Source organism: Urtica dioica, chromosome 4 (genome assembly GCF_054948205.1).
Source record: "Urtica dioica subsp. dioica isolate 48M chromosome 4, U.dioica_male_clone48M_v1_H2, whole genome shotgun sequence".
Classification (NCBI taxonomy): domain Eukaryota; kingdom Viridiplantae; phylum Streptophyta; class Magnoliopsida; order Rosales; family Urticaceae; genus Urtica; species Urtica dioica.
Genome location: NC_142759.1, coordinates 6,242,976 through 6,255,916, shown reverse-complemented (window position 1 = coordinate 6,255,916; position 12,941 = coordinate 6,242,976). Strand labels below are relative to the sequence as shown.

The 12,941-nt window shown below is 33.4% G+C and overlaps 1 protein-coding gene across 2 annotated transcripts; it reads left to right on the top strand.

Moving 5' to 3' along the window:
• Window positions 1-5,907: 5,907 nt before the first annotated feature.
• On the top strand, window positions 5,908-8,177 carry LOC149399741 (proline iminopeptidase-like). Of its 2 annotated transcripts, none has more exons than XM_089612675.1 (7): window positions 5,908-6,146; window positions 6,272-6,474; window positions 6,553-6,647; window positions 6,713-6,823; window positions 6,997-7,094; window positions 7,516-7,617; window positions 7,695-8,177. In XM_089612675.1, exons 4-7 carry the CDS (start codon window positions 6,817-6,819, stop codon window positions 7,848-7,850), a joined length of 363 nt encoding a protein of 120 aa, XP_089468801.1. In that variant the 5' UTR covers window positions 5,908-6,146; window positions 6,272-6,474; window positions 6,553-6,647; window positions 6,713-6,816; the 3' UTR covers window positions 7,851-8,177. The 2 variants fall into 2 exon arrangements, with proteins under 2 accessions (XP_089468801.1, XP_089468800.1); XM_089612674.1 differs by having other exon boundaries at window positions 6,549-6,647.
• The last annotated feature ends 4,764 nt before the right edge of the window (window positions 8,178-12,941 follow it).

Below are 12,941 nucleotides of genomic sequence, written 5' to 3'. Positions count from 1 at the left end.
GCATAAAGCAAAATTTTGGAAAAAGCTTATTTCTTTAATAATAAAAAAAAATTAAGAAAAACGTTTTTTTTTAATTAAGAACGTTAAACGTTTAAATAATATTTGTGAGCAGTTAGCTTTGAAATGGCCTTTTTTATAGAATTAAATTTTCTCAACTGATTGAGAAGCTGTATAATACAGAGCTTAGTTTTTATTTTTCCCAATTTAATCAATGATCTTTGTCAATGAAGCTTTCATTTATAATTAATTTGATGTAGCTATCGATAATATTTTTTTTCTACTATTGCAATATTGTCATTTAACACGATTTGGGTGAAAAGAAATATAATATACTAAACAACGAAATAGAAGCAAGGAACTAAATGCCGCCGGATTTCCACGAATTTCGGCTGAAAATTCCATTTCGGAGGGTTAACGGCCGGAGACAAGCAATTGTGTCGTTTCCTTCTAATTTGTCGTTCGGTTTTCCAAGAAACGGCATGTCGTTTTCGCTTGGTCTCTGCCGGTCAATGTCGTTCATCTCCCTGTATAAAACCATCAACGTGTCGTGGAAAGTCGCCGACATTCCCAGGAAAAGAAAAAAAAAACGAAACTCTGGTTTTTTTTTTTTCGTTTCTGCAGCAAATGACGCAGATGACGCAGGAAGAAGAAGAAGAAGAAGAAGAAGAAGAAGAAGAAAGGAAGAAGAAGAAGAAGAAGAAGAAGAAAACAAACGTAATAACCGAGAGTTGGTTAATTGCTCATTTCAGTCCTCAGTTTTTTCCCTAAGCTTCACTTCTGACCCAAAATTAATTTTTTTGTTGCAACTGGGTCCTTAATTTTTGTTGCAAATGGGTCATATCCATTTAATTCCTTATTCAAGTCCACAATTAAATGGATAATATCACACATAGTCTAATATATAATATCACACATTTAAAAATTATATATAGTATTCAATTCTATTATATATAAAATCACACATACTATATGAGATAATTCTAATAGATAATATCACACATTTATAAATTATATATATTAAATATTATTAATAACACACATTTATAAAATATTATATATATACAATTTTCTATTAAAAAAGATTATATATATAATGTATTTTCTTTATATATGTTTAAAAATTGAAAAATATATGTATGTATATATTTATAATATATTTTACCACATTTTTTCCGTTCGGTTTTCCATCGGCACGTCGGTTTTCCATGGAAAACGGCATTTGAAAACGGCATTTCACTTGCCCTTTTCCACATTTTTTCCGTTCGATTTTCCATCGGCATGACGACTTTCCATAAATCAGGAGCCTCGAAACGGCAACGAAAACGGCATTTTTTTTCCTTGAATAGAAGCTTGATTCGTATATATTGACAACGAATCAGGTCAAGCCAGCTGTTTAATATGTGAGTTATATGAATTATTGCCATGCAAGAGCGTAAAATATTGATTATTAGTTTCCCGACAAAACCTTACAGCTATCTATGTATATTTATTCCATACCATACGAGCAATTTCATTAAAAACTAGTTATTTTCCATTAAGAAAATATAATTATCCAAGACAATCATGAATATAATTTAACGATGTTTATCTTCCCATGGTGCCATGCGAATTAATCTAATATTGATTATTTTTCCGACAAAAACACCTGACTACTGAATATATGTATTACCTATATACACCACTTACTGACTTACATATAAACATTTTAAAAACAAGGATTTAATATATCCCAAGTAAATCCAGTTAGCAATATTATGATAATATTTTTCGAAAATCAAAGACAATTTTCAAAGACTAATTTAACAGATTTTCGAGAAAAAAAAATAGAAAAGAAAATAGAAAACAATTGTTTATATGTACACAAAAAAAGTGTGATCGGATAAAAAAAGCGTCGAGACCCGTTAGACGATTTCTTTTAAGTTTTTTATCGCCCACATACAGATGTCGAATTACTTGAGTGAAAGCTTCTCATGATACAACGACGGAACAAGACAAGTTTTGCACCACAAAGCTTGACTTCGGTGAACTAGAACCTCAACCAGCAACTACCACCGGACTACAAAGAAAAATAAGAGCTCGAATTTTTGGAGGAAGGAAAGTGTTTGAAAGCTTGCTTCGGTGTGTTTAGAATGAGAATCTATATCTCCTTTTATAGGACGGGCCAAACAAGGTTACAACTGTTGCCCATTAATGCTCGGTTACAAAACTTTCCCATAGAGGGAAGGCCCAATCAGACAACGGCAACACGCCCATGTGTGGTGGACTTAGGCTTCCCTAAGCTCTTATTCATCTATAAAACTGGGTTACTGTTGGGAACCCAAAGTCTTGAGCACATATTGCATATATAAGCTCTACAAAGTCCATATATCTCTTTCATGTGGGACTCTAGTATATACAAATTCAATCACAACACTTTCATTATTCTTTACAATAATTGGTATTTTCCAACATACTTTGACCATCAATTTCTCATTCAATTTAACTCCGATTTTGGCACATATATATTCGAACTTATATCCCTCGTTACGAAGATTACGAATATGATGAAATTATCCAATTTCGTTGAGTGGACCCCACTCAAATTTTAGCCATAAATCAACCATATACATAATATTATATACTCTAAGACTAATATTCCAACAAATCTATTCTTGATTTGTCAATTCAAGAATTTTAATTTAATCAATGGGATATATATTATTTTTGTTTCTTTATTCGAAAACTAATTTATATCCAAGATGACCATGTTAAATTAATTATTTCAGGTTGTATACATATTTTAAAGACATCCCACTTTATAAACACTGTATTTGACCATAAGAAATTTGCACTGTTAAAAAATGTTCAAATTTTTTAATTCAAATTAGGTTGATATTTTTTTCAATTTCTTTTAGTATTATTAAAATATTTTTTCATTTTAGATAGAAGAGTTTCATACTAGCGTGCCCTTTAAAAAATTATTTCATCAACCCCCACTCATATTGTTTCCTAGGTCCGTCCCTGACCACATATAAGGATTATAAATGTGTAATGTGTTAGAAGTATAAGAAAATTATTAAATACTGGCAAAGACCGATGATATTAGATTCCTCTCTTTTATTTTATTTTATTATGTCTTTACATAAATGGAGAACATTGAAATGATAAAAAAAAGAAATATGAATACATGGAATCAAGGAAAAAAATGCCGTTTTCGTTGCCGTTTCGAGCCTCCTGATTTACGGAAATTCGTCATGCCGATGAAATTTCCAACGGAAAAATTGTGGAAATGGGCAAGTAAAATGCTGTTTTCAAATGCCGATTTCCATGAAAATTCGACGTGCCGACGGAAAACCGAACGGAAATAATGTGGTAAAATATATTATAAATATATACATACATATATTTTTCAATTTTTAAACATATATAAAGAAAATACATTATGTATATAATCTTTTTTAATAGAAAATTGTATATATATAATATTTTATAAATGTGTGTTATTAATAATATTTAATATATATAATTTATAAATGTGTGATATTATCTATTACACTATGTGTGATATTATCCATTTAATTGTGGACTTGAATAAGGAATTATTAAATGGATATGACTCATTTGCAACAAAAATTAAGGATCCAGTTGCAACAAAAAAGTTAATTTTGGGTCAGAAGTGAAGCTTAGGGAAAAAGCTGAGGTCTTAAATGAGCAATTAACCAACTCTTGGTTATTACGTTTGTTTTCTTCTTCTTCTTCTTCGTGCGTCATCTGCAGATACTAAAAAAAAAAAACCAGAGTTTCGTTTATTTTTTTTTTCTTTTCGGCGAATTTCCACGACACGTTGATGGTTTTATACAGGGAGATGAACGACATTGACCGGCAGAGACCAAGCGAAAACGACATGCCGTTTCTTGGAAAACCGAACGACAAATTAGAAGGAAACGACACAATTGCTTGTCGCCGGCCGTTAACCCTCCGAAATGGAATTTCCAGCCGAAATTCCGGGAAATTCGCCGGCATTTAGTTCCTTGCATGGAATGCATATTTTTTTTCGTTTTATATTTTTATAATAGTGTAGCAGACTAGCAGGCATAAGCAATTGGAATATTGTGCCATGCATTCGTAAGCCATTTTTTTATTATTATCATATATAAATCCAAATAAGCCATCTATATGACATGAAGGAACATTGGAATTCCTAGTACCTTCATTTTTTTTTATCTGTCAGTAATACTATTAGGGAAATGATCTCAACTAATAATAATTTGATCATTTTAACCAAAATAATAACAATTATGTTTTTGAACATTTTTATTAGTAATTGTAGATATGAAAGTAAACAGTTGTCATAAACTGTATATTTATAAGTCTACAATTAACAACAAATTGTAGATATATAAGTCTACAATTACTAGTAAAAGTGTCCAAAAATATAATTATTATTATTTTAGTCTAAAATATCAAAGTTGCTACTTGTGTCTATTTTCCATACTATAAAGATATCCTAGAGAGAATGAAGAGAATCATACTGTTGAAGTCACAACAACAACACATTATTTCATTTGTATCACAAATGAGTTTAAATTGCATTCGTGTCTTTTTTTTTTTTTTTTTTACAAATTTGTCACATATACAATGTCTTAATTACCCTTCTATTTTATATCCAACAAGAATTCATATCCACACTCAAACTCTAATCTCTCATCAAATACCTTCCCAAACCCTAATCTCTCTAGCTTAAGCTCCGACCACCGCGTCGATCGTCGCTCCGTCGAGGCCACCGCCGCAGTAACCCTCGCCGGAGCTCTTGTCGGAATCACAAATTCAGCCTTCTAGTCTATTTTTATTTTGTAAATATTTAACTGTAGTTCTACTTTCTTTTTCTAGTCTACTTTTGTTTTGTAAATATTTAACTGCAGTTCTACTTTCTTCTTGTAGTCTACTTTTGTTTTGTAAATATTTAACTCTGATTATACTTTAAGGGTATTTTAGTCTAATAATAAATAAGAGTGACTTACTTGCAATACGTTTTTTGGTGATGACATAGATGCAATTTTGTTCATAAGAAGACTTTGGTGCAAATCTCTCTATATCCATGGTCATCTTAATATGAGCCCAATTGCGAGGGAGATAAAAACAAGAGAGATTTGCATCAAAGTTACAAATTCGGCTCCAAATTGCAAATGAGTCACGACGAAAAAAGGTATTGCATAGATATCACTTTGATAAAAAATAGGACCAAAATACCCTTACGCAGATTTCAAAGTAGACTCGCAGTCAAATATTTCGAAAAAAAAGTAGACTCACAGAAGAAATTACAAAAAGTAGACTCGCAGTCAAATATTTCGAAAAAAAAAAGACTCACAGAACAAATTACAAAAACACTACTACAAATTCACATATCTGGTGCGGATAGGTATTAGGTGCGACATGTCGCAACTAAATGTCGCACCTAAGCACATATTAGGTGCGACATGTCGCACCAGATAGTCCTCCAAGTGATTAAAAATTTCGCTGATGTTTAGTGGTATTCGGTGCGATAAAGTCGCACCTGATATCATTTTGTCGCACCTGATGCTATTGGGTGCGACAAATGCCGCACGTAATACCTTTAGGTGCGACAAATGTCGCACCTAATGGGTTTAAAATTTAAACCGGTCTAGAAAATTCCACCCGAATATTTTTGGTTTTGTGATTTCATATTAGGTGCGACATTTCGCACCGAATATGAGTATTAGGTGCGACAGTGTCGCACCCAATAATTTTAGGGTATTTTAAATACCCAGCGTCCTTCTTTCTCGCCCGAATCCCTGTATTTGTATCTTTCCCTCTCTCTGTCCCACTCTCTCAGCTCCGACGCCCCACTCGACTCAGCCCGGTCCTCCCCCGCCGTCGTACTCCAAGGTACGTCTCTCTCTCTCTCTCTCTCTCTCTCTCTCTCTCTTACTTCTTTCTTTCTCTGACCTGCAGGTCCGTCCCCGTTGCCCGTGACCCCCTCGGCTCAGCCCGGTCCTCCCCCGCCGCCCGTGACCCCTTCGGCTCAGCCCCGGTCACCCCGCCGTCCGTGAGCCCCTAGGCTCAGCCCGGTCCCCGTGAACCCATTTCTTTCTCAACAATCACTTCCTCGTTACTCTCGTCATCGCTTCCCAGCTTCAGAGTCTCAGGTACTTTCTGTTCCTCTATCTATCGCTACACAAAGGGAATCGCTCTGTACGTTGAATTTTGGGGTGTTGCAATTAATTACTTCTGTAGGAATACATTAAAAATCAATAATTTATTGCAAATGCAGAGAGACATAAGGGTTTTACTGTGAGAGTGAGGTCACATGATTCAGGTTACAAAGGAGAGAGCAATTCAATGGAACCAGGAAAGGAGATTCCGGATCTGAACATAAATCTCTACCCAATTGTAGAGCCGTACGGTTCAGGGCTTTTGAAGGTTTCTGATATTCACTCAATTTATTGGGAACAATCAGGCAATCCAAATGGCCACGTGAGTAAATATTATCTTTGGTCTTCTATTTTGTTTTGGATTATGATGTGATTATAAATGTTACTTTTGCACAGCCAGTTGTGTTTCTTCATGGGGGTCCAGGAGGAGGGACATCTCCGAGTAACCGGAGATTCTTTGACCCTGATTTTTACAGAATTGTTCTATTTGATCAGGTAATTTTATTTATTTATTTTTATTTATTTATAAACTTGGTGCTAAAGTATTATAATTTTATCAGCGGGGCTCGGGTAAAAGCACACCCCATGCTTGTTTAGAAGAAAGCACGACATGGGATCTGATTGCCGATATTGAAAAGCTTCGGGAATATTTGGAGATCCCAGAATGGCAGGTTTGGGACATCACTAATTTAGAGACCCAGAATCATAATTTTAATTTAATTTTATTTTTTGGAAGAAATTGATTTCTTCGTGGTTGTGTAGGTTTTCGAAGTATATTTTATATATATACTTTAAAACTCTGTCATATAAAGTGTGAAGTGATTTTTTCGTGTCTTGATCACAGCTTGGGAAGGGTTCAGAGACTTGATTCCGGAGGATGAGAGAGGGTGTTTCGTCGCCGCTTACAGAAAGAGGTTAAACTCTGACGACTTGGAGACACAAGTAAGACTCAGTTTCTTCTGGCATGAACCGTATTTTCAATTTTAAATTAATTTAATTGAGGTAAAAGGAAAAGAAATAAGACGATTGATGAAAACAGATATGCAAAGTTTGTATTACGGTATAGTGATACGACATGGGTTTCACTAGCGAATTCCGTACGTTGTTGCACTTATATAATGACATTAAGCTACTCAAGAACAACAGTAAATTCCCCTCCAAAATGATTACAAGTTTAGTATCGTTACTTAAATACCCCTCCTAGATAAATCTTAACTAACTAATAAACCAACAATAGTAAATAATTAGGAAAATAAAATAAAACAGAAGCCGTTTGTATGATTCTAGTTGTTTTTCAACTTATGGATTAATTTTATTCGCTGACGAATTCCTATTATTCTATCTCTTTTTTCACATTCTTTAGTACGCCCCTGCTAGGGCATGGACCAAATGTGAAATGATGACGACCCATCTTATCCCAAATGAAGAAAATGTCAAGAGAGGCGATGATGATAAGTTTTCATTGGTATGCCATGGCTATATACTTTCAAACATGTATAGATGTATATGTGTATACTTATAATGTGTGTTTTCTTTGTGCAGGCATTTGCGAGGATTGAAAACCATTATTTTGTGAATAAGGGGTTCCTTCCTTCAGATTCGTACCTTTTGGATAACATCGATAAGATACGACACATAAACACGACAATCAGAAATTGGACTATAAACACGATTAAAATAATTAGTAAAACAAAATGAAATTTTGTAGAAATCTACGATTTTATCTTAATGAAGTGTCTCATGAAACAGATTGTGACAAACGCAGAATAAAGTATTAGGTGCGACATATGAGGTAATGAAACCCAGAATAGCAGCAGAACTTGAACTTGTGGCTGGCAATGAAAAGTTGAAGAACTTAATAAAGAATGGACCATAAATAACAGAGGGCTAATTTGTAATAATCATACAAGGAATTAGTATTATATTTCCTCTGTGGTGGTTCCGGCCTAGAATCAGAAATTGGGCTTCGGCTTAAATAAATTGAAGATAGTTTTTTTTAGACTACAATAAATAATATGCGTAAACAAAAAAATAGAGGCTTTTGTTTTCTAATTTTGTAATTTTTTTTAATTAAAAAAACATATTCGGTGCGACATTGTCGCACCGAATATTATGGCGGGAATGTTATTAGGTGCGACAATGTCGCACCCGATATGAATAACCCGCGAATTTTTATAAATTTGGCAGAAAAATAGTTTGGGCATTAGGTGCGACAATGTCGCACCTGATAGTGTCGCACCTAAAGGTATGACTATTAGGTGCGACATGTCGCACCTAATGGTATTAGCGACGGATTTTTAGGTGCGATTTTGTCGCACCTAATGTCGCACCTAATAAACTATTAGGTGCGACATATGAGGTATTTGGTGCGACAATCGTCGCACCGGATGAAGTTTTTTGTCCTAGTGAAAGTAGACTCGCAGTCAAATATTTCAAAAAAAAAAGTAGACTCCTTTCGAACACGAGACCGCCGTCGCTGCTTTCGAGCAGGACGTCCATCGCCATCGCGTTCCCGGCCAGCATCACGCTCGCCGCCGCCGCCGCCACTCCGACGTCCCTCAGGGACGCCTTCACGGCCGAGCACGGCTTCGTCGCCGCCTCCTCCTCGCGATTCTTAGATCTAGATCTAAGAATCGCGCCGGATTCCGGGTTCACGCTCGACGAGGTCGCACGGTTCTGCAGATCCACTCCATCTCCGACCGCCGCCGCCTTCGCTCGCACCCCTGGACGCTCCGACGCGACTCGGCCGCCAGCCTCCTTCTCCGGCGGGCTGGTCTGCGCGGTCTGCAGAACCCGCTCCACCATCCTCGTGAGTTGAGCGAATTTTACGTTCGAATCGCGCTGAATCTCATCGAATCTCCGCCGGAACCAGCCTCTTTTGTAGGTGAGGGTAATTTAGACTTTCTATAGGTGACAAAAATGCAAATAAGTGATACGGATGCAATTTTAGCAAATAAGTGACACAAATGCAAGAAATGGCTGAAGTTGTGACTTCAGCCGCAAATGCCACTAAAAACAACTGCTTTACGCCTATTTTCTCAAAAAGCCCAAAAAAATAATTATTTATATGTATATAAAAAATAAAAATAAAAAGCAAATGGCTAATGACTTAACAGCCGCACGGTTTCACTTACAGAAGCAAAATTCCCAAATGGGCTTTGAAATAACTTTTTGGAATCTGGCCACTGGACAGCAACAAGGCCTTTTTGTAATATAAGCTCATAATAATAAAAAAAAAAAAAAAAAAAAAAAAAAAGAGCCACATGACTAATGACTTAACAGCCACACGCCCACAACAACCCCACACGATTTGGAAAAACGCCCACAGCTCCTAACGATTGAAAAAAGCGACAGTTCATCTTCCAACAATGCTCTCCGATGGACACCAAGGTTTACCCAACGTGAAGAAGAAAAAAAAGTGATTGAAATCAAGGTTTTATATATCTAAACTTTATTATTATTATTTTTGTAATGTGTGTATTACTTGATTGTTTCATAGATTTAAATTAGTTTTTGTGTGTTAAAGTGTTCATTTTTTTTCTTGGAATTCTAGTGTTGATTGTCAATTTTCTTGGTTTTGTTTAAATATGTCTAGTAAAAAATATCAACCGGGTATGATAAAATTAAGGAAAAAGAAAAGACAAAAAAAATTGATTCAATCTAAAAAAGGAGCACTTGAATTTTTTTTTAACAAAGAGACATTCAACTTCAAGTGAGGAAATAATAAGAGAAGAAAATTTACCTAATTGAAAGAGTGACAAAGAAGTGATAGAAAAATGGCTAGAGAAAGAGATTAATATGAAACATGTGATTGTAATGGTTGATGAAAAAGTTTAAGAAATCTTAGAAGAAGAGGAAATAGATATGGACATTAAAGGTGATAAATATGATTTTAGTGAAAACTCTATTAATATTTTTGACCCATCTCTATGAAAAAATATAGATCATAATAAGTTGAGAGATTTATTCGTGGAAAAAGGCCCCATTAGAGATAACGATATAATATTTCCAAAAAGATGATAATTGCAAGCATTTTTCAACTACATTTTACACGAGAAAATTACTAAACGGGGAAAGATGTGATAGAAGACAAGGATGTTAATGATGTGAGAGGATAATGAATCTAATATGAAAGAAAAACATCAAGGTGTGCAAAAAAAGATTATTGGAATTAAATTGTAGAGCGTTTCACACCTTGTGGCTGTCATAATCTTAATTTGGTGATTTGTGATGCTTCAAACTCTTGTGTTAAAGCTATATAATTTTTTGGAGTTTTACAACGCATATATTCATTGTTTTTTCATCAGTCAAATGATGAAAAATATTGAAAGATAATATATCTAGTTTGAAAAAAAGGAAGAAGAAAAAAAGTGATTGAAATCAAGGTTTTATCTATCTAAACTTTTTTTTATTTTTTTATTTTTTATGTGTGGATTGCTTGATTGCTTCATAGATTTAAATAGTTTTTGTGTGTTAAAGTGTTAATTTTTTTTCTTGGAATTCTAGTTTTGATTATCAATATTCTTGGTTTGGTTTATATATATGTCTAGTAAAAAATTGATAAAATTAAGAAAAAAGAAAAGAAGAAAATTTGATTCAATCTAAAAAAAGAGTACTTGAAAAATTTATAACAAAGAGACATGAAACTTCAATGAAGTAATAATAAGAGAAGAAAATTTACCTAATTCAAAGACTGACAAAGAGGTGATAGAAAAATGGCTAGAAAAAGAGATCAATATTGATGAACCATGTGATATTGTAATGGTTGATGAAGAAGTTGAAAAAATCTTAGAAAAAGAGGAAATTGATATACACACTATAGGTGATAAATATGATTTGTTTCTTTTTATTCTCTGTGTCAATTGACTTTATTCGAACATAGAAAAAATTATGTGTTTTCAAAATATGCAACGGGCTATGAAAAAAAAATAGAACAGAGGTCATAAAGAGCTCTGGAGAGAGCAAGATTAATTTTAGAGACATCATTATAATTATAAATATGTCACAAAGAATAATATCTTATTTAAGTCAAATATGTTACAAGATCAGTCGAATGAGTTCAGTAAAACTTGTATAAATATTTTTTTACAAAAATATTTTTATTTATAATGTTTTTTTAGTCATTAGATTAGGTTTGTGGATCAAAATTGGACAATTTGAGGAGCACAAACTAAGATACCGACGGAAATTTTTGTTTATTTTTGTTAATTTATAAAGAAAATTGTAGTATGTTGTGGTTTTACTTACAATGATGGTTAAAGATTATAATATTTTTTTTTTCTTTTAATATATACTTATTTTTTTATTACGTTGGGCCGGCCCAGATTACGAGGTGTCAGATTCGACGAGGGTCGAGAGAAAAAGGTAGTGAGAGAGGGACGGCGTCGGGATTTCGAAGGTCTTTGGTTTCGAGTGGGATAAAGACTGAGAAAAGTTCAAGAGAGAGGGAAACAGAGAAATAGAGACTGAGAAAGTTAAAAGAGAATGAGAGAAAAGGTATTAATTTTGTAAAAAAAAAAAAAAAAAAAAAAAAAAAAAAAAAGGAAATCTATGTATAAAGTTTTACAATTGTATAAAAAATAGATACGGAGTATTTTCTGTATGTAATAAAGAAAGGGTTTGGATATAAACACTTTTGGTGCTGGTGAGTGAGGAACATAATACAGAGCTTAGTTTTTTTTCTTTCAATAATGGTCTTTCTCAATGAAGATTCCATTTATAATTTATTTGATATAGCGATCGAGATTCAATTTTTATCAATATGCTATCTATGATCATAATTAAACGACACTGTGAATCAATTTTTATCAATATATGATACGATCATGATCGTTATGAAACGACACTACATATTCACATTTAACACGATTTGGGTGAGAAGAAATATATTATTAAACAACGAAATAGAAGCTTATTAATTCGTATATGTTGACAACGAAACAGGTCAAGCCAGCACTTTAATATGTGAAATACATGAATTATTGTCATTGCAATGTTTATTTTCCCATTGATGCCATGCAAGAGCGTAATATATTGATTATAAGCTTCCCGACAAAGCCTAACAACTATATATGTGTATATATATATTTCATGCTAGCAAGTTTTATTATTGAATACATTATATAATATAAAACTCTAACTTATTTTTCATTAAGAGAAAATAAGTATCCAAGATAATCATGAATATAGTTAACAATGTTGAATTCCCATGGTGCAATCCAGAGAATAATATTGATGACTTTGCCGACAAAAAAACCTGACTACTGAACATATGTATTACCTATATACCACTTAGATATAAACATTTTTAAAACCAAGGATTTAATCTGTCCCAGTAAATCCATTCTTGATTTGTCAATTCAAAGCATATTAATTTAATCAATGGGATATATAGCCTACATTTTTGTTGTCTTTTTTATTTATTAGAAAATTTAATTTATATCGATCCAAGATGACGATGTTAAATTTTATTTCAGGTTGTATATTTTAAGGACAACCCACTATACAAACACTGTGTTTGACCGTATGAAGTTTGCACTTTACAAACCACCAACCCTTAAGAGAGACTTAATTTAAAAACAAAATAATGTTCCCCAGTGATTTCCATATAGGTCTAGATGAGAATACATCATCACTAAGCTATGTCTTTGTACATGTGAATTTACCTCCATCGAGTGTGTATAATGCGTTTTTTTTTCCTTCATATTTTTCATGCCCGATTTGACGATGTCGTAGTATCTAATTACATATATATATATAGTGTTATCTATTTTTCCAACTTCTGCATTA